Here is a 21363-nt window from a genome sequence, read left to right on the forward strand (position 1 = left end):
TGCGTTAAAAAAATATAAGGCATGCTTTCAGCAACTTTCAGCAAAGTCATAAATTAAGTTACTCCTTTCATAAAGTTTGGAGTACAGAAAAATGACCTTCAGGGCTAGCGCTGTTGTTGTCCCTTAAAACATATTATCATATATATGATCTGGCTTTGATGTCTATTATAGAGTTGTCCAACAAATGACTAACAGAAATTGCGGGAACTATTGAACTATTTTCAGGAAAGTAAAATTAAAACATACAATTGTTCTAACTTAAAGCTAAAATACATTCTTTGGCATTTTGTGTGTGTGTGTGTGTGTGTGTGTGTGCGTGTGTGTGTGCGTGTGTGTGTGGCTGTCTGTCTGTCAGCCACTGGCAGACAGACAGATAGACAAACAGACTACTCCCTATGGGAAGATTTAATAACTTTTTGTTAGAAAACTGAAAAACATAAGCTGGAGAGTAATTTAAAAATGGCTGAAAATGAGCATTACTCACTCAAATTCACCTAAATCCTTCCATCCATTCATCCATTTTCTTATGCTCATCCAATTCAGGTTCTCTGAGGTGGTTTTGGAGGGAAGGGGGACTGGAACCTGATCCCAAAGGGAGAAGCCATGCCAACCAATAACCGTAGAAAACAATACAACTGAGCATGCACACGCCATGGCAACAGATGGCGATAATGAGCGACAGCTCACTCGTACGCATTAAAAAAGAGGAAAAAAGAGGCGAAATAGATCCGTTGACGGGCTATGGATTGCGGTTCAGTTGATGTCAATTTTTTGTCAATAGCGGATGTGTGGGATGTGATGGGGACCATAGATTGAGCGCCACATTTTTCCCACATTATTTTGTGCTATGAAAGTGTAAAAACTTGAGCGACTTCGGTTGTTCAGCTGCTTCGCAACATGTCTGCAGTGACGCTGAGGTAAAACCGGCGGTTTACAGTGCGCTTGTTTAGTGTTGCTAGCAAATATAACGGCGAGCTAGCTTAGCCACTTGCTAACAGAGTTAGCTAACTGTTATTTAAACCAGAATGACCGTATAGGTAATAATACTCGGGCCAGTTCAAGTTTAGTTTAGTTTAGTAGTAACATAATAGTAATGGAGGTAGGACAGCACATTAGGCTATATAAATCGAAAAACGTGGCTTTTTGTAAACAGTACTAGAAGCCTTTTCTTAGCTAACTTTGGAGGAGCTGAACGTAACATACATAAGCTGGCTCATAATTTGAACTCAAAGGAGTGCAGTGATTTACAGTACACTCCCGGGAGCAGAATCTGATCTCTTTGTGGTTGCTTAAAAGTCTGTCCAATCCAAACAAGCTGTGCTGACCACTTGTAAATAAGGGGGCATCAGAAAGTAGTCTTCATACCATGTTAACCTAGTTACCTCTACTTGTAGATTTTAGGTTGGGCCTTTGGCTCATGTGAAAGATATTTACATCGATCAGGAAAGTGAGTTATTTCTAATTCTAATGTTGATCAGGTGAGTGTAAACTTTTTAGTTTAAACTTTAAATAATTGTAAAAAAAAAAAAAGAAAAAGTCACACCAAGTTGCTAAATTAAATACATCTAAGACTTTCTCACCAATACCCAAGCAAGCAACAATTAAGATACTGTATGTAAAGCTGGTATAAACGAACAAGTTTTGGACACAACATAGGTTATGATTATCTAAAACGGAAGAAAGTACCTCTATACAGTTTAGCCAGATTATCCCCACAAATTCTAATATTTGTGGGGATAATCCGATAATACAAAATGCAGTTTTTAAATGATTTCAGTTATTAAGCGAACAAAGCTACCTGGCTCCGTGTGGAAAAAGTTGTTACAAAGCCACTTCTAATGTTTTGCGACATCCTCCAGTGAATGCTTCAAGAAGACCAAAAGGAAGGTTTTGGAGTGGCCTAGTTAATTTGATTGAGACAGGCATCACCTTAAACCGGTCATTCATGCTCAAAAACCCGCCAATGTCACAGAATTATAGCAACTCTGCAAGGAAACCTGAGCCAAATTTCCTCCAAAGCGATGTGGAAAACTATTTACCAGTTATCACAAATGCTTTATTTCAGTTCTTGATGCCAACATTGGCAAAGGCAGTTACTAGGTTTAAAGGGCAGGTTATTTTTCATGTAGGTTCGGATAGCTTTTTTTCCCCTCAATAAATGAAATAATCATTTAAATAACTACATTTAGTATTTACTCTGGTTATCTTTGTCTAAGCTAAGAAAGCAGACAAATACTTTTCCACAGCACTGTATAATCTGAATTGTTTTGTTTAATCAAATAAACACTGCCCTGCTTTTTCCCCCTCCTGTCCAGCAACTCTACCAGCAAGCTAAATGTATTGGTCAACAAACTTCATGAATACTTGGCTAATTCCACTGAGGACAGCAGTGGCACAGCAAAAGTTGAGGATGCTGATGGTACATCTTTTAATCACTCTAACCATGACTAATGGAAACACGTTTGCATGCATTACCAATTTATTTTTTACTGATCTTTTGTTCACAGGTTTGACAAACAGGTGCTGTTCTACTTTGACAGAGGTAAGTGAACATGCATAATAAACACATGTCAGTGTAGTATGTGTGTTTGTAGTGTTTCGTCATGTTGCGTAACACTGGTGGCACTAATGGTGCCATTAACGGTTTTATCTGGATGTAGTAAAAACAACAGCCCTTCTCCAAAATGTATTAACACAGACTCGATCTACAACCTAATCTAGAGAGACAAATAACAAATATTTGTCAAGTGGATAACTAAAGCGTATAAAATGTCAAGTAGATTAAACTCTGTTCTTGTACACCTCACACACATTGTCTGTATCAAAGAATCATAAAGCCGGTTCATCCACTTACATGTTTTTGTTGCTGTTTTATTAGGAATAGCGATAGTCTTAACAATTTGTGTCACAATTTCTCTCAAATACTCAGTTATTTCTGTCATCTGAGCAGTAGTTTAACTGTATGGAGGTTGGAGGTATCTGTAAAACATATTTGCTCAGTATTATGAAAATTATGTCATGTCCTTATGCTCTATTCAAATGACTCACAGACTCAGAAAAATGTTTTAACGATGATGACCATCAGCCTAAATAAACAAACCGTGTCGTTTTGCAGGCTGGTGCTGATGGCAAGTATTCGAGGCGGTGAGTTTATTGTTTGTTTAAAAGTATTTCAACCACAAAATTTGTGGTGTGCATCATCTCCCTTTTTGCTGTCCATGTAAGTTTTTAAACTTTGTTAAATATAGCTAATTTCTCTTTAACTGATGTTACAGAAAACCCTCAGTTGTCATGAAGCACTCTGGATTGGATGAATCCGGGGACTCAAATGCAAGTGAGGACTTGGTTCTTGGACCAGTTAATGCAAATGGTCACCTTGATATCACTAGATTGCCTAAAGGTAGGTCGTAAGGTTGTTGACTGCACACACACTGCTACTTTGACACTAAACATAATTATTTATACACCATCATAACATTTTCCTAGAAAGTGGGCTAGTGTTTCATTCAGAGTGTATTGTTGATAGACTTCACGTTTATACCTACGTGTTGTTGTTTTTTTTTACTTTATGATGAAATTAACAAAATTAAGTCATTGTAAATGTGCCGAAGTGCCTATAGGGTATGCAGGATCTTCAAGTCTGTAACTGGCTTTGGCTTTCTAATTTCATATTTAATAATGATGGAACTGTATGATTACTTTTTGTTTGCACAGGCACTGTGCTGGTCAGGCCTGAAGCAGTCGACAATGGCAGAGATGATTTCAGGGGCCCGGAGTTTCGCAGCCGGAAATCAAGCGTAATGCGGAAAGAGTTTTCAAGAAGACGTGGAGGTCAGTTACTACTCCTATGAAATTGCTCACTAGCTAATGCTCAGGCAGGAATTTCACTATAAAGAATCAAATCTGCAACACATCAAAAAGAGAAGGTTTATTCTATTAGTTCTATTAATGGTTTAGGCACAAATGCTCAAGTATTTAAAGTAATATGAAAAAAAATATCACTTCACTTAGTATCTAAATAGTCATTATTTTGGAAGAGAGCCCTCTGACACTCCACTTTGGAGATTGCAGTGCCTCACTTTTAATCTCCATTACCTATCACAAGGTTTTATATCTGGGTAAGGGATCTCGCTCTTTTAGATTTTATCAGGAAAATGTACTGGGTGTACGTAAAGATGCAACAAGAGAAGCTGTCCTGCAACCCATTCTTTATAACCATGTAATTGCTAATAATGGAGCTTTTGTTTCCCAGGAGTTGAACACATTGGAATTGTGAGTTGCACTGCGTGTGGCCGACAAGTTAACCACTTCCGGAGGGATTCCTTGTATCGCCATCCAGTTCTGAAAGTCCTTATATGCAAGGTGAGTCTGCTTAATGATATACTAGAATTTTTTATTTCACCCACTTTTTGAACGTTATCAGAACAATATAGTCAGTAAGTCCAAAGCACAGAAAAGAATACATAACTTTGTGCTGTTAAATACTACATTTATATTCTTTGGGTTTTTTGATTGTTAATCATGAACATCATCCGGCATATCAGGTGTTTTTAATTCTTTTAAACCTTGGTCCTTATTTGTGGTGGAGCTCATAATTTGTCTTGGTGATGTGTGTTTATTCTGTTGGCCTTGTGTGGGTGGCTTCTTGTCATGAATACCAGTAAAACAAAAATAAAACTACTGTCATGCAGCATATTGAGCCAGACTGATTTGTCAGCACTGGGTTTGATGCCTGATTGAACACAATAGCAAAAATGAAAAAAAAAAAAGATGCATTAAAAAAACCTGACCTAAAGTATATTGATATCATCAACAGAATTATATTTTTCACCTTGTTAGTGTTTATAATACATTGCTCAGAGCTGTTTCTAATTAAATGTTTTGTTTTGCCAGTCTTGCTACAACTATTACTCAAGTGATGACATCAGCAAGGATTGTGACGGGATGGATGAGCAGTGCAGGCACGATTTAGTAGCATTCAGTCATTTAACTGAAATATTAACATTTCCATTAACTCACTTTTGTCAGCCACATTTATCATCTCTCTTTTCCCCTCGTGCAGGTGGTGTGCTGAAGGAGGCAACTTGATCTGCTGCGATTTCTGTAGCAATGCTTTCTGTAAGAAGTGCATTTTAAGAAATTTGGGAAGGAAGGAACTGTCGGGCATCTTGGAGAGCAAATGGTACTGCTATGTGTGTAGCCCAGAACCTCTTTTTGACCTGGTCATGGCTTGTGACAGTGTCCTTGAGAACATGGAACGTTTGTGGCAACAGCAGCGCAAGAGGAATCGAGTCGATCCGGGGAAGTCTGAGATTTTCAACATTTTACCACACTCACCTCAAAACATTTCTCTGGATAAATGGGATCACACTGGTATGGATGGAAATGTGATGTTCAACTACAGCATGCTGCAGGTTTCCAAGGACATTACCAAAAAGGCCAAACATTTAGTGGACTCAACAAATACCTTAAACCAAACATTTGTCAATTTCATTCATAGTGTGACTCAAAATAAACCAACACCTGGTGTTCGCACTAGGTACCTGGAGTCATTTTTGGAAGTAGTTAAAGGCTTGAGAAAATCCCTAGCAGCACTGGAGGATAGCCTTAAGGAAGAATTCAGTGATTTGGATGTATCGAGCAATTGGGAAAAACTGCTTAGTGACCACTTTGATGGACTTGTAACAGAAGCAGAAATGGAGATAGACATGCCTGATGACAGGTGCTTGAGTGACTTGCAGAAATTGGCAGCTGAACATTTAGAAGATAACGACTCTGACTCCAAGGGCTTTGCAGATGGGAATCTACAAGACTGTCCGGGCAAGGAGATGGTTTCAGGTTCACATAAAGTCAGACAGAGAGCACAAAAGATTGGCCTGAAATCTACTGAAAGCGGCGTTGACATGACTAAAAAACTAGTAGTACAACTTACACCTGTAGCTATGGAGCAGGAGCCGTCATCTGCGCCCCCCAAAACCGAGGAGGGAAAGAAAGATAAGAAGTCAAAGGAAAAACATGTATCAGAAGATGAAGAAACAAGTGGTAGCAAGATGAGCAATGACAACTCCAGTGCATCTCTGTATCTAGAAGAAGAACAGGGCAATAGACGTTCTCCTCGGGTGAAGACAACCCCTTTGCGCCGACCAAGTGATGTGAAAACCAAAACATCTCTCTCAGTAGGAGACAGTGACAGCGACTCTGACACTGAAGAGGCCCCCAACACAGTGCCTGCTAAAAAAACTGAAGAGCAGAGTCTGAGCAGGACAAGAGACGACTCTGATTCAGATGAAGTCCCTGCTGCTCTGCTTGAGCGAGCAGCGATGACACAAAGTTCTGATGAACCCCAGAGTGATGAAGATGGTGGTAAAGCGTCGCCAAATAAAGTGGCGAAAAAATGTCTCTTCTGGCTTAATAAGAACACTCCAATCTCACCAGAGAATATTAGGCGGAAACGCAAGATACTGGATCGCACCCCTGAGGCCGACTCAACTAACAGAAGAGTCAAAGCTTGCCGTGAAAGTGGGACGGACTCCTCTAGCGACGAGCAAGACTCGCAAAAGAAAATAAAACACTTAAATACGCTGAGGTCAATAGGGAAGCCTCATCTTGTCAAGAGAGGAGAGGAGGGTGTGGCTAGAAAGCGGAGTAGGATACAAGGTGAGGACGCTAAGACTAAATCTCGTCAGGAAGCAATGGATTCATCGACCTCATCAAGTGAAGAAGAACATGACGATGACTCTGGGAGCGATGGAAGTGATCAGAAGATGAAGCCAATCACAGAAGATGTGGCCTTATTAGGAGCAGCTGCATTCCACCAATCGTCAGGTGAGTTTTACAGGTGTCTAGATCCATTGTGCAAAAGTCTTGAGCCACCCCCTAATTCTTCATATTTTACTTCCAACAAGTAAGACTGCAATAATTCTTCAGGCTTGTTGAAGGTCATTGGCTGCCTTTTATCCCAGTCCTTGTACCTGACCAGAGCTATTTACCACTGATCTATGAATCATTTAAGCTTAAAAAAGTCAACTAACCAGTCACATAACAGAGAACTTAGCAAAGAACCAATTTTAAATTGTATCTTTAGGCACTTTGTTAGTAGCAGCTTGTTCCCATTTCTTTTGCACAAAAAAATGCCAAAGTTAACACAGTTCGGCAGGCATAAAATAGTATTTTCGCACCAACAAAGTGATGCCCAAAGAGCTATTGAGTAAGAACAATGTATCTCAACATGGCATCCAGCATCAGTAGAAAATTTGAGGAAACAGGGCAAGTGTAAGGACAGAACAAGAAGTGGCAGGCCTAAAATAAACTATCTACAGCAGATGAACAGTATCTGGGTCAAGAGATTAGGAAGCATGAAAAAAAATCTAGTAAAGACCTGAAAAAGCACCAGTGACTGTCAAGAAGGAAGGGAAACTTTGAGAAATGGCCCTTTAAAAAACATGGTGGAAGCTCTTAATGGTGTGAAACTGCATTTTAGACAGTGGTGCTGCCAATGCAATAAAAGCATATCTGGATAGAAAAACACACAGTGGAACACTGTCAGTCATTGATTGGCCGCCCCAGAGAGAGGATTTCAAAATTGTTGAAGCAGTGTGAGATTATATTGATAGAGAAAAGAACAAAAGGCAGCCAGCATCCAAAGATTTGTTTGAATGTCCTTTAAGAAGCCTGCAGAACTATTCCTGAAGATGGTGTTGAAGAATAAAAGTGGTCATTTGTTTTGCTTTTATATTGTGTCACCATGTATGTTTACATGTTTCAGTAAATTGTTTAACCTATTTTCCATTTTCATAGCAAAATATAAAGAAACTAGAATAATAATAAAGAATAAAGAGAAATAGGAACTCAATAGTGTGGATGCCTTAAAGCATCCACACAATAAGTGATGGCTCAAGAAGTTTTAACAGTACTTTGTGTCATTAGTGGTTCGTCATGAATCATGAAGTAAGAACTGTGACAGAAATAAATATGAATATTTTCTTTCAATGTCCACACAATCCAGCATTCATTAAACACTTTTTCTGGCAATATATATGTTTTCAAAACGTAGCAGCTTAATTTCATTTTGAAATTCATGTTTCTGATGTTTGTTCTTATAGGAGATGAGGAGCAGTCTGGGCCCTCATGGGCAGCAGAAGATGACGATGATCCAGAAAATAGGTACGGTTCAAAAAGCCCGGATGTAGAGTTTGTAAAGCAAGTTAGGTGTAGAAGAAAAGCTGCAACTTCAAATCCTGACGTCTGCGCAGAGTCTAGCAACACCCATGTCATTAGGACTCAGTTACAGCCAATTCAAACACGACCCAAACGTAGCTGCAGTAGGGCCCCAGCAATCAAATACACATTCTAGAGATAAAATCATGACGTGGTTTTTGTTATTGATAAGCAACGTAATCTGCTCGTCTTTGTTTTATTTTTTACATTTAGAAATGCAAGAACATTTTAGTATTATTTCTTATATCATATCATACCTGCGTATTCTTCCTGGGACACTTGGCTGATGTTAAGAGACCCACTTGAATGAAGGAGGTCAAAGTATACATTTGAACAGTGAAGCTTGTTTTGGCGTACAGCTTAACCTGAGCACCACAAGTACAGGTGTGGTTTCATTGTGAGTATACATTTAAAGTGAGCTTCGATGTACTGTTCATTCTGTGTTTTTACAAACTACACAAAAACAACATGGAGTGGCACTGTTAACTGAAGTAAATGGAGTGTTGTTATTTTCCAGGTGAAGGATAAAGTTTGAAACCTGCCAGCAACATTATCTGCACATATTATGACTTTAAAAACAATATAATTTAATCAAAACCTTTTTCTGTTTTATATTACAAATGGGGAGCGATGCTTGCAGAGTTGCAAAACATGTTTAAAAATTTTATGCTTCACCTTTTTTTTTTTTTTTTTTTTTTTTTTTGAATACCTGCTCCTAGCTTTAATGGTCACAGTTGTGGTGTGAGCATTCAATTGTGGGCTAGATTGCTAGATGGTAAAAAGATTGGTTTTTGAATAAACTGATCTGAGACAATGTACCTGGCTCTGTACATGTGTTTAGATTTAATTTATTCAGCTTTTGAATAATATATATATATATATATATATATATATATATATATATATATATATATATATATATATATAGGCCCAAAAGTTTGATGCGTGCAGTCCCTTTTTGTAATTTTTCTACAGCACAGGACCCGAACGTCACACACAAATGGGTTTTTGACACCACAACAGTTGTTGCATTATAAAAGTGTTTACTTTATTGCTGCACTTTGAAAGAAGTGCCAAAGTGTAATTACCTTTATGGTATTGTGAGTGTCTGTAAGTCTCACGATTTGTTACATGGCTCCTCTCACAGTCCAACAAACAAAAAATGCAAACTTTTGTTAGTTTAGCAGCTCTCAAAACAGTTCTCAAAGTCTCCCACAGCCCTCACCTCAAAACAGTATCATGAGCTGAGGATATGCACCCACCCTTCCAAACCAGCAATTGGGTTTTATGCAAGTTGTGGTAAGTTAACCACCAGCTGCAGTAGAAGTAATGTGCTATTTTTTTCATTAACATGTTTGATAGTTAAGTGTTTGTTTGATGCACCTTCAAGGCTCTGGTGTTTACACTCAGCCATCACCATGAATAATATAGTACAATCTAATTTGATAAAATACCTCTGTAATCTGGTATGTAGTCAGCCTTCTTTGAAAGTTAGGAGACTCCCAACAATTGTCTTTGAGCAAGTTTTTACTTCATCTCTGGAAACAAGTTGAAATCCTGCTGCACCGCTGACACCCACAGTCACAGCTTATGCACTTTTGCTCATTCCAATGACCTAAGTCAAAGCGTGTGGACATGCAGGTATTACTTGCTTCAGTTTGTCAGGAGTCTCAAATAAAAGTTAGAAATCCAGTCAGTTCACTTGAGCTCTGAAAACTATTACATATTGGTAGGGAGTAGAAGCTGAGTTTGAAGAAGTTGAATACTTTCAGTATTATTTTGGTTTTCTGACTGAGATTATCTTACGTCTCACACTCATTTTCCACCTCTTTACCTCTGTTAATATCTTTCTGTCGAGCTTTCTGATACCAACTCTTTCCAATCGAAGTGAGTGAAATTTAATTACTGCTCTTGGAGGCTAAGCCCAGAGTAATAGCACAGCATTTGTGCCATACCATTGAAGTAGCTAAGATTTATCGTAAAGTGCAATCAGAGATGAATCCTAATCTCCTTTTTTCCCCTCTAATTTAACACCTCGCATCTAAATTTCTTCATTTGGCCTACTTTTCTCCAAAGTGATGTACATGCTATGCAGTGTTCTTTAAAGACACACCTATGCTTTTTCTAGTGTTTTGGCCCACTTTCTATACACAGACTATACATTACTGCTGACCATTAAACGTAATGACTGAAACTTGCAGCCAGTTAAATCCTGCTTAACAGGAGACCCAGCTTGTGCTTTTACTCATGTAAAGCAGATGAAAACATTTATTTCGGAACAGTGATTATAATTGGTGATCATTTCTACCTTATCTGAAATGAGAGTGGGCTGTGAAACAGTTGTTAGAGTGCAAAAAACAAGCAACCAAGTTTACACTATGTCTTTATTGATGTGACTTGTTTGTTTTCTCATGTTTTTTTCAGGGCGGATTTTCTGACAGCACAGCAGTGAATGCAGTGCTGTTAGGCGACAGTCACTTAAATCTGGGATATTGTAGCCTCCTATCAACATGAATAGCATCACATGACGTCTGTGTGTAGTTGTAGTGCAACTTTATCATGGGGAAAATGGTCAGCAGAAATGTAAAGTTTACATTGTTTGTAGTTACTGGGCTAAAACGTAGCATGTGGCTGTGTTCATTTTCATTTCAGTGTCTTTGCGCTTTCTGCTGCGTCTTTCTTCTAACTTGAAACATATCAAATGAGATTCAAGACTCTCATCTGTTCCTGCTGCTGTCGTCGAACATTTCTGTACTGTGTGTACTTTAACAATAAGTTCTCACCGGACGTTGGATTTGGTGTCAGTGAAAGTGGCAGTTATCCGATGTCCACTGACCTGGATTATAGCCTACTTGAAAACAGGGTCAACCCTGTGGGAGAAATGGCTGAAGTAGGATGCAGTAGACAAACCCGAGCCAGATACGACTCATGCAGTGTTGGGTCCACGTAAATGGAGTTTAAAAGGGTTATTTATTGTATATATTCTTCAAAACACCACATGGTATTAAAACAATGAACTTTTTACATGTTTTTTTTTTTTTTACGTGAATTTTACTGCAGTTTGAATATACTTCAGCCATTTTTGAAATGTGATATCCCCTGGGGTAGGAAAAAAAGTTAATGTTTCATTCTAAGTAAATCTTTATGTACAGTAATTTTCTGTTTTTGTGTCCCACGTGTAATTTGTCCCCCTTTTCAAGAAAATTGGGAGAATCGTGATTATATTGCCTTTTGGTCGCCTCGAAAGATTGTAGGTCTTCAAATCAGAGCTGTCACAGTTTAAAGGATGAGTGGAATACATGAACATAATGTCATTTTTGCAAACATATGTCTGTCAGACTCGAGCAAGAAAAAAAAAAGAGGGAAAAAGAAAGAAAAGTGTTACTCGCGATTTCCCAAGGGCGAACAAACTATTGAGAGTTTGAGACTATTGTTTTTATGTGTGAAAAATCCTTGTTTGTCGTAATAAATTCTTACTCTTAAAAATGCCTCCGTCTCATTTTTCTTTTGCTTTCTATACTAATGTTTTGAATATGTCTTTCAGTGTTGTGGCAGTTCTCTTTAGTTGGTCTGTGAAGCAACTACAAGAGCTTCAAACTGGGCTCATCACTTAAAGATCACTTTTGGAATATTGGCAGCTGAGCACTTAAATGATCATTTCTGTGTAATATAGCCCAAATATTACCATATTTTGTTGTAATGTGTAACAATATCCAGCTGAAGACAATGAAACTGATCATGAAATGAACTTCAGGTGCCTTTTCCTTCTCTTCTACTTTTGAAAGAATCGCTAAGAAATTGCTATTGGCACAAATTCAATCCAACTACTCCTCGGGTGATGAAATCTCTTCAGATGAAGAAACACAGGAGGATGAATCTGGTTCACTGAGTGACAAGGAGATCAAACGAGGCAATGACGGTAGTGGAACAGATGAAGATGGTAAGTTTTTTTCTTAGTATTACAAGTTTTAATCTTGTGCATTTCCTTATGAATAGATTTTCCAGATTTTATTTAACCAGTATCTCAGTTATGAGATTAATACAAAATTGCGAAGCTATCCCAGTGGCAGAGGGCTGTTATATCACTTGGGGTGGTTAAAGAGCATAAATAATAATGATAGAATATGTCTCTGATACAGGGGAAGACTTTACCGAAGATTCATCTGACTGCTACTCTGATGGGCCCATCTCCAGGCACCACCTCCTCCGTCACAAACTTATCTTAGATGAGGGAACATCAAGTAACAAGGATGCACCAAAGAGCAAAGAGGGAAAACGGGAGCGCAAAAGAGGAGCCAGGAAAGAAAATCAGAGCTGTAAGAATAACTTGACAGTGATCAGATGGAACAGGAGATGAGTATCTCGTCTGACTTTGATTTCTGTGAAGCCGACAGTGAAAGTGAGGCCGACGGCGATGAGCTGGATGAAGATGCTGGGCTGAGCGAGGAGCTGAGCGAGTCGGGTGACGAGGCTGGTGAAGACAGGCTCAAAAAGTATGTTTATTTCAACTTCCACTGATAAGAATCAGCGTTCAATTCAGTTAAATTTATACCGTGCCCATGCACAAATTGTAAAGACCTGAAAATAATATAGAGAAGAACGCAAAGGTTAGATTTGAACAAGCAGCTTAGTAGTTTTAGATTTACTGGATAACCTGATCGGCACAGAATGCCAATTTCTTTTTTTTCTCCCTTTTTTGAAAACACTTTCTTATTTTTAACTCCAGAGCAAACACAAAGGTGAATGATGAGCTTCATGGTTACGAAAAGAAAACGCAAGTGGCTTACATTTTGTTGTCAGACTCCAGCAGTGAAAAGGTATCGAATTATCCTCTTCTTCTCTTTTATCTCTTTATGAATTTATGTGTTATTCTTCTTATCTCGGCCTGTTTATGTGTGATACCATAAACCTTGTCTAAAAAAAAAAAAAAACAGACAACTCTCGTGCCTGATTGACATACTGACTGTTGGATTGTTCTCTGGACAGACCGATCAAGAGGATGCACCTGAGGAGGCCCGCGAAAATAAAGTCACCCCGAAAGGACGCAAAAGGATTCGCAGAATTATTGAAGATGAAAACCTTCGTGCTGAGACTCAGGAAGCCCTGAGAGAGGAGGAGGAGAGATGCAAACGTTTGGCAAATAGGGATCAACAGATGGAAGACAGGAGAGAGGTAGTGCAGTAAACTTAACCATAGCAATAGAAATCAGTGTTTAGAGCAGGAAATGCTGATAAGATGCCTTGTAGCTGTAGATCAAGGACACCGAGCACAGCACATGCAACGTTTTGCTAGCGGCAGTGAAACTTTTTAGGACATATTTGTTTGTGTTGCAGATCATTGTCATAGAGGATGAGCTGTCTCAAGTGGCGTGTCCCGTCACAACCAAGCTGATCCTGGATCAGGATGAGGAGACCAAGAAGCCTCTCGTTCAGGTGCACAGGAACCTGGTCACAATATTGAAGCCTCACCAGGTGGACGGTTAGTTTCTGTCTTTTGTGTTTTGCTTTGCAATCATGTTGATGCTTAGGGCAGTTAGATTAATTATACATTTTTAATTTTGTGTTCATTAAGACTTTGTGTTTGAAATCCACGTCTCTCCTAAAACTTGTCTAATATGAGCTAATTGTGTTTAGCTTTTTAAAATTTATTTAAAAACACCCCATAAACCTAATCACAATGTCATTCCCCAAGGCGTCCAGTTTATTTGGGATAGTTGTTGTGAGTCTGTGAAGAAGGCCAACTCCTCTCCTGGATCAGGCTGTGTACTGGCACACTGCATGGGCCTCGGGAAGACTCTGCAGGTAAAGGCACACACACGTCCACCCTTCATATGCTAGTTGCACAGAATCACGAATCACACTCCCTGAACCAAAGATTATTTTCTGTCTGTGCTTTCATTTTTGATACAGCCCGGTCTTTTCAGAAAGTTGTGATACTGTGTGAAACGTCAGGAAAAGTAGATTGGAGTCATTTTTATTTATGTATTTGAACATTTATTTAGGTTCATTTACGGAACATATCAAATGCTGAAATTGAGTATTTGTTTTATTGAAAATATAAAAATATCTGCTCATTTTATGCCTTGAGACAGTGAGATGTTTTTCTTTTCTTTTAGCAAATTGCTGTTTCCTATTTTTCTGAGCAGTTCTGTTGGGTCAATGGGTGACAGGCCTGGACTGTTTCGGGCTAGTTTAGCAGCCTGACTCTTTTTTGCTTTCAGTCATGATCTTGTAATAGATGTAAAATGTGGTTTGATGTCTTCTTACTGAAATAAGTAAGAACTTCCCTGAAAAATATTTCAAGTGGATGCTAGTAAATGTTGCTCTAAAACCTGTATGTCTTGTTCAGCATTATGGTGACTTATGCATTCTATGTTCACTTTTACACCCCTACAGCGTCACGAATGCTGACTTATGAATTGTGTACTTTTGACACACTGTGGGCTTTATGGTCCCTCTCTTCTTTAGCCTAGTGAATGCAGAGTCGTTGATTTCGGAAAACAGAAATGAAACATGTGATCAGTCATACTACAGGAAAGTTTTTCACTTAATCTCAGTCTGTTTTAAATTAACTTGTCCATTAGAAGGGGACAGTACTTCTGGATGTGTCATATTCATAGTTGTCTCATTTGACAGGTGGTGACGTTCCTCCACACAGTGTTGCTGACAACAGAACTGAAATTTAGAACTGCTTTGGTTGTGTGTCCTCTTAATACCATCCTCAACTGGGTCAGTGAGTTCAGGAAATGGCAAAACAACATGGGAGAAGATAAAGTCAAGGTAACCAAAGGAATTTAAAAGTGTTAAAATTATTATATATATATATATATATAAAAAAACAAGGCCAGAAATCTTTGGTTTGCCTCATATGGTGTCAGCAACATGTCCTTATTGGTCACAGGTGATAGAACTGGCTACAATGAAGCATACCTTAGGTCGACTCAGAGCTCTGCAGAGGTGGCAGAGAGACGGAGGTGTGATGATAATGGGGTATGACATGTACCGCATCTTGTCATTAGACTGTAAAATCAACAACGACGAGTGGAAGGAGGAGTTTTATCGCACACTTGTGGATCCAGGTCCAGTGACTTTATTATGGCATGCTACTATTAAAAGACTTTCTATTTTAGGTGTCGTGCCTTTGCTCATGGAATCTGATGTTGTTTTTCCTTTCAGGTCCCGACTTTGTGGTTTGTGACGAGGGGCACATCCTGCGTAATGATGGCTCTAATATCTCCAAAGCTATGAATGCCATCAAAACTCAAAGAAGAGTGGTGCTGACTGGCACGCCACTGCAGAACAACCTCGTTGAGTGTAAGTCTGCAGCGCTAGGTCATCATAACTGTGGCCATGAAGTCCTAAAGTGATTACAGAGAAACATGGGGATTATAATTAGTTTAAATAAGTGCATGATGGTGGAGTTACTCTCTCAAGTGTCCCCATTTAAACAGGATTTGCAGTAATTGTAGTCATCAAATTTTGTTTCCTTTATTTGTGTTTAGAAGCCAGTTGTGTAGTTTGGTTTCGATGCTTTTAACCTTTTTTTCTGACCAGGATACAAAGCTAGTTTGAGAGCTCTTAATTTGCTATGCTGCAAAGTGTCTGTTTGCTCTTCCACAGCCACTTCTTTCATTATGCAGCAGGTGTGACCTACTGCTAACATCCCTGAATGGTGTGGTTTGTTTGGCTTATTTTGTTGCTGAGTGCTATATCACACCTTTGAAATTCTGGTTGTAGTTCTGTTCGCTTCAGAACATCGACAACAGACATGAGAACATCCAGAATTTCCTGCCTTTGTAGATCTGTCTGGTGATGCCAAGCTACTGATTTTCTGCTTTGACTTATTTTATTTGTTTCATTTCGTTATGTGGATTCAAGTCAAAGTATAACATTGTGTTGGCACTACAAAAGTTCAGATCAGGCTGGATTTTTTCCCTTTTTTTTCTGACCAATCAGGCCGCTACATTTGGCAAAAAGTGTACTTGCTCAAAAACGTACCACGGTACTGAATATATTGACATGATTTCTGAAATGATTTCTCTGCCTCCTCAAATGACCACTCCGCCGACATCCTGAAAGCGGTCGCCATACCAAACCATGAAATTCTCCCTGCTACTGCCTCCTCTTGAATACTGAACACACCCAGAATCTCTGTTTCTTCCTTTTCGTGTTTAGAAACATCAGGATCAGCTCATCATCGCTTGATGTTGACTCCTTTTTTCCATAGTGTGTTTTTAAGGACAAATCTTCTGCAAAATTGTGACACTTTTAGTGTTTATTTACGTGACGTGACAAATTTGCATCCAAAAAACTCTGAATTTTGATTTGTTTTTCACAATGTGCTCAGTTTTTAAAGGCTTTTAGCCTAATCTATTAGTTATTTTGTTTAGAAATCTTATTGCGAATACATATTTTGTTCCCAGACCACTGCATGGTCAATTTCATCAAGAAGAACCTTCTGGGCTCACTGGGCGAATTCAGAAACCGCTTCATCAACCCCATAGAGAACGGCCAGTGCGCTGACTCCACCCCGAAAGATGTCCGAATCATGAAGAAGCGAGCACATGTACTGCATTCAGTGCTAGGCGGATGCATACAGGTAAAAATAATAGAAAATCTGAATGCTGTCGTCATTGCATTTATATTCCAGCTCACAATACTGTGTTTGTCTTTTCCTTAGAGAAGAGATTACTCGGAGCTTCGACAGTTTCTGCCTCCGAAGTATGAGTATGTGCTGGCAGTCAGGGTTTCCCCACTTCAGTATAATCTATACCGATACTACCTTGACCATTTCACAGGTGCTGATCTGTATGGTGCACTAAAATAAACCTAAAATAGATGTCTTTTTTTTTTACATGAAGAGTTCATACCGGTAGATGGTTGTGCTTTTTCCCAGGTGTAAGCTCCTTACATAACAGCAAAAAGATGAGGCCTGGAGCAAACCTGTTCAAGGACTTTCAGGTCCTCGGCCGAATTTGGACTCATCCGTGGTGCCTTCAGCTCAGCTACCTGAGCAAATTAAAAAAGGTAGAAAGATCTCCGTAACTGCATGTTGATTACTCATTAGTCTGAAATAACATGTTTTTCTTTTTTTGCAAAGAAGAGTAAAGGTAAAGCAGGAGATCTGCCCAAGGATGCAGAGACCCCTATGACTGAGGCTGAGGGGTAAGACCTCTTCATTTGTTATTCATTAAAGCCTAAAGCACTTCTGGTGGGTTATGGAAATACTAAAGACCTTTCCTTTAAGATGTATTGTCAAGCAGTGGTGGAACAAATACAGATTGTAGACCAACTGGCATTCCAAGGAAACACGATGCATAAATCTAGACTGAAAAATGGATGTTGTGTAGACAGGAAGTGTATAAACTCTGGTTTCAGAAACAAGAGTATAGAATAGTATAGAACGATATCAAAAGAAGTGTCACTAATATATGTGATTGTGGAGTTTGTATAGAATATTTGTATACGCCATATAGATTTTGGTAGTCAAAGTACCCTAAGGCAATGTTTATGCAAAGTTTCATCAAGGTTAGTCCACTCGTCCAGGAAGAGATGTGGAACATGCATACATATGCTACAATGGTTATGTTTATTTCTCTATTTTTAGCTGGTGTGAAGGAATGAAAGAGAACGAAGGACAAGAAGGGAATAACACTCACAACAGCACACCAATTATTGATGATGTCAAAATTGTCCGTGCAGTGGAAGGTATAAAAGCTCCACATGCCACTAATACTCCAACAATATAGCTTGTGAAATGTGCTACAGTTTGTCCCATTTTATGTCTTTAGCAGTAGAGAACGCACCCATCAGCTTGAAGCCTCCGAGTCCCGATGAGCGCTGGTACAAGGATCTTCTCTCTGAAAGAGATGCCAAAATCCTGGAGCACTCAGGGAAGATGGTGCTCTTGTTTGAGATCCTGAGAATGGCTGAAGAACTGGAGGATAAAGTGTATGTTTGTTTTCTGATATGAAGCAGATTTAAACAAGTGGTCTGCCAGCGTCTAATGTCATAAATGCGTTTGTAGGATTGTGTTCAGTCAGTCGCTGATCTCATTAGACCTGATTGAGGATTTTCTTGCGGATTCTCATCGTGCCAGAGACCCATCAGCATTCAAAGGTAGTATTCTATTAATGTGAGAGGAAAAGAATGAGGAAGAGGAAATGCCTGTTTATATTTTTATGCTTTTTTTCCTCCTTGTGTTTAAATTTTAACAGCGGGCAGCTGGGTTAAAGATGTTGATTATTACCGCTTCGATGGTTCCACCAGTGCCACACTGAGGAAGAAGTGGGCAGATAAGTTTAACAATCCTGATAATGTCCGGTAAAGAATGTCTCTCTCTGTCACATCTTTTATATGGACTACACTGATATAACAGAAGGTTTTGATTGAATTTGAATAATCTTTATTCTAGCGGCCGATTGTTCCTCATCTCAACAAAAGCCGGCTCACTTGGCATCAACCTGGTGGCTGCTAACAGGGTGATCATCTTTGATGCCTCATGGAATCCCTCATATGACATCCAGAGCATTTACAGAGTGTACCGCTTTGGTCAGCTGAAACAAGTGTTTGTGTACCGCTTCTTGGCCCAGGTAAGCTTGCTTTTTATATTTAGAAAATTGAGCTCCACAAAGTCTTGACCTTAAGTCAGTTGTGGCCTGTTTAAAAGTCATATGTGCTTCTTTTCTACTGTGCCAGTGTTGTATGTTCTGCACATGTTACATCAACAGATGAAAAGTTTAAGATTGGTCACTAAATAGTCCTTTTCAAATTAAAACGACATCAGACGTAAACTGAAAAGCTGAAATGCTTTGAAATTCATATTGACTAATTCTTGCAGCTGCAACTCTTTTATTTAGTTATTGTGATTGTTGTCATCTCCAGGGCACCATGGAGGAGAAAATCTACGATCGGCAGGTGACCAAGCAGTCGCTGTCCTTCCGAGTAGTAGATCAGCAGCAGATTGAGAGACACTTCACCTTTCATGAGCTGACTGAACTTTACACATTCAAGCCAGACCTGCTCAACGATCCAAACTCTAAGAAAAGCAAAAGACCGGCTTCTGTGTTGCCAATGGTAACGACAGTCTTAATTTTCAGTCTCAATCTTACAGTCTTAATCTTAGTCAAACACCACGCAGGTGTATGATTAAGATTTTGCAGCACTAGATAACTTCTCGTATGTTTCTCAGGATACGGTTCTGGCACAGCTGCTAGAAGACTGCAAAGACCACATAGTGACTTACCATGAGCACGAATCCCTGCTGGACCATAAACAAGACGAGGAGCTCAGTGAGGCAGAACGGAAAGCTGCTTGGGATGAGTATGAAGCTGAGGTACAGGACTGCTCACTGTAAAGCACTGATTATCCCCACCTTTTACATCATATGCATATGAGTAAAACTGTCTGTCTTTACTCAGTCACACCCAGCCAGTGTTCCAGAGACCTCTCACCAAGATGATTTGGATTTAAAGACCAATGAGCAGCTATTGGTATAAATATGTCATTTTATTGCCTCACTGTTTAGTAACATTTGTGTTTTATATTATATATTAAGTAAAAATGTCTCTACAGGAACTGCTTAACAAAAGCAGAACAACTGTTTCAGTGACCTTCATGGCACTGCAGAAAATGAGGATTCACACTGTTGAGGAATACATGTTTCTAATGGTGAGTGACCCTCATATCCTGTGGCAATGGGCATCTTTTAAGGAAAATAAAGTTCTTTAAATGTTGATTTATGTTAGTTTTAAAAAGTATTTAATTCACTTTAAAATTGAAACATCTTTTGCAAAATCTTTTGCATAGCTGTACTTCTAAAGAAATCGAATTCATTCAGTGCCATGCTGGGCCTTTTATGAATGTCGGTCAGTTTTTGGCACTGTTTTGTGTCAATAATGTCAGTAAACACTTCTCTTTGTCCTCCAGCTCCACAGTGTTTCTGATGGTGGATTATGTTCTCTGGTCAATAATTTTATCTTGGCTGTTCATATTCTCTTGTGGCTTTGAGTCACTGAATAAATAGGATTTGCATTAACAAGATCAGCCAATCCGGGATCAACTTAAAACCAGCGTTTTCACAAGGCAGTGGCAGATAACAGAATTCAGACGACTCACAATGCAAACTTATGTAAGTTGAGTTCAAAATATTCTGTTACAGCGGCAGCAGTACCCCCAGTTGCCTGAGGCCGAGGTAAAGAGCAAAGCTGAGGTCTGGAGACAATACGATCTGAAGAGGCAGGAACATTTATATGCTTTTTATCGAGACGCTCTTGGACAGCAACAAACGGTAAGTTATTTGTACACCTGTGAGTGCACCTGTGTGTACATACTATTGTACTAATATACATTTTTTTCTATCATTCCCCTTCTTAGCTCACATTCAGAATACAAAGCATACTGAATAGTCGAAGAAATGATGCGACTCAGATGACTGTGAAGCAGCCTGGACAGACTTGAGCAAGAAAATTGCGTCTTTGTAGGAGGAGAAATTTGTAGTTTTTGTTTTATTACTTATTTCCTCCAGAAGATTGAATGTTTTACAAGAGTAGTTTGCACTGAGCTTCCAAAGTTGTTTAAAACTTAAACAACAGGCCAGTGGTGTCACTTTGGTTCAGCACTTTTTCAGCCTTTCACAGGAAACATTATCATGTATGTAGTTGTTCACCTGCTTGGCTGTTTCGCTGCTACCAAAAGCTAACTGGTGAACACTGGTATGTGCCTTGATCCTTGACCTGTTGATTAACTCTTCTAATATTTTTCTATATTAAATTAAAGTTATATAGTAAATAGTGCACCTTTTATATTTTCCTTATCTCCTGTCACATGTTGATCGTATTGATCATTAAATATGACTTTTCAAATAACGAGGTCAGTGTTTGTACATTTAATCCAGGCTTCAGGCTACGTTGAATGTTTTGTGTCAAGAGGATTTTTTCCCCAACTATTTAATATGTATGACATAAGTGTTCCTATTAGGGTCAAACATACAAATCTTCTGTTTACAATGTAAGCTGAAAAAGAGCTAAAGGGTTTGTTTCAAAAGATGAACGTAAAATGATGGAACCAAGGCCCAGTATTGAACTTTGAATCATATAAAGCTGTACCAGATGGATATGTTTTTGATCCCACAAGGGAAATTGTTCTA

The 21363-nt window shown here is 39.0% G+C and overlaps 1 protein-coding gene across 3 annotated transcripts; it reads left to right on the top strand.

Annotated features, from left to right (window-relative positions):
• Window positions 1–639: 639 nt before the first annotated feature.
• On the top strand, window positions 640–21077 carry LOC102788363 (chromatin remodeler ATRX-like). Of its 3 annotated transcripts, none has more exons than XM_006802119.3 (35): window positions 640–917; window positions 2316–2419; window positions 2508–2542; window positions 3116–3144; window positions 3276–3400; window positions 3715–3831; window positions 4253–4362; window positions 4894–4961; window positions 5063–6825; window positions 8103–8163; window positions 12003–12157; window positions 12357–12533; window positions 12605–12710; window positions 12944–13034; window positions 13204–13389; window positions 13551–13695; window positions 13909–14018; window positions 14853–14996; window positions 15118–15295; window positions 15393–15530; window positions 16640–16815; window positions 16897–17014; window positions 17113–17243; window positions 17317–17381; window positions 17824–17924; window positions 18008–18167; window positions 18244–18335; window positions 18434–18539; window positions 18631–18808; window positions 19101–19292; window positions 19408–19551; window positions 19637–19708; window positions 19791–19886; window positions 20377–20505; window positions 20592–21077. In XM_006802119.3, exons 1-35 carry the CDS (start codon window positions 898–900, stop codon window positions 20673–20675), a joined length of 5706 nt encoding a protein of 1901 aa, XP_006802182.1. In that variant the 5' UTR covers window positions 640–897; the 3' UTR covers window positions 20676–21077. The 3 variants fall into 3 exon arrangements, with proteins under 3 accessions (XP_006802182.1, XP_035768593.1, XP_006802183.1); XM_035912700.2 differs by having other exon boundaries at window positions 18011–18167; XM_006802120.3 differs by having other exon boundaries at window positions 17320–17381.
• The last annotated feature ends 286 nt before the right edge of the window (window positions 21078–21363 follow it).

Source organism: Neolamprologus brichardi, chromosome 10 (assembly GCF_056152115.1).
Source record: "Neolamprologus brichardi isolate AB-2024 chromosome 10, ASM5615211v1, whole genome shotgun sequence".
Lineage (NCBI taxonomy): Eukaryota > Metazoa > Chordata > Actinopteri > Cichliformes > Cichlidae > Neolamprologus > Neolamprologus brichardi.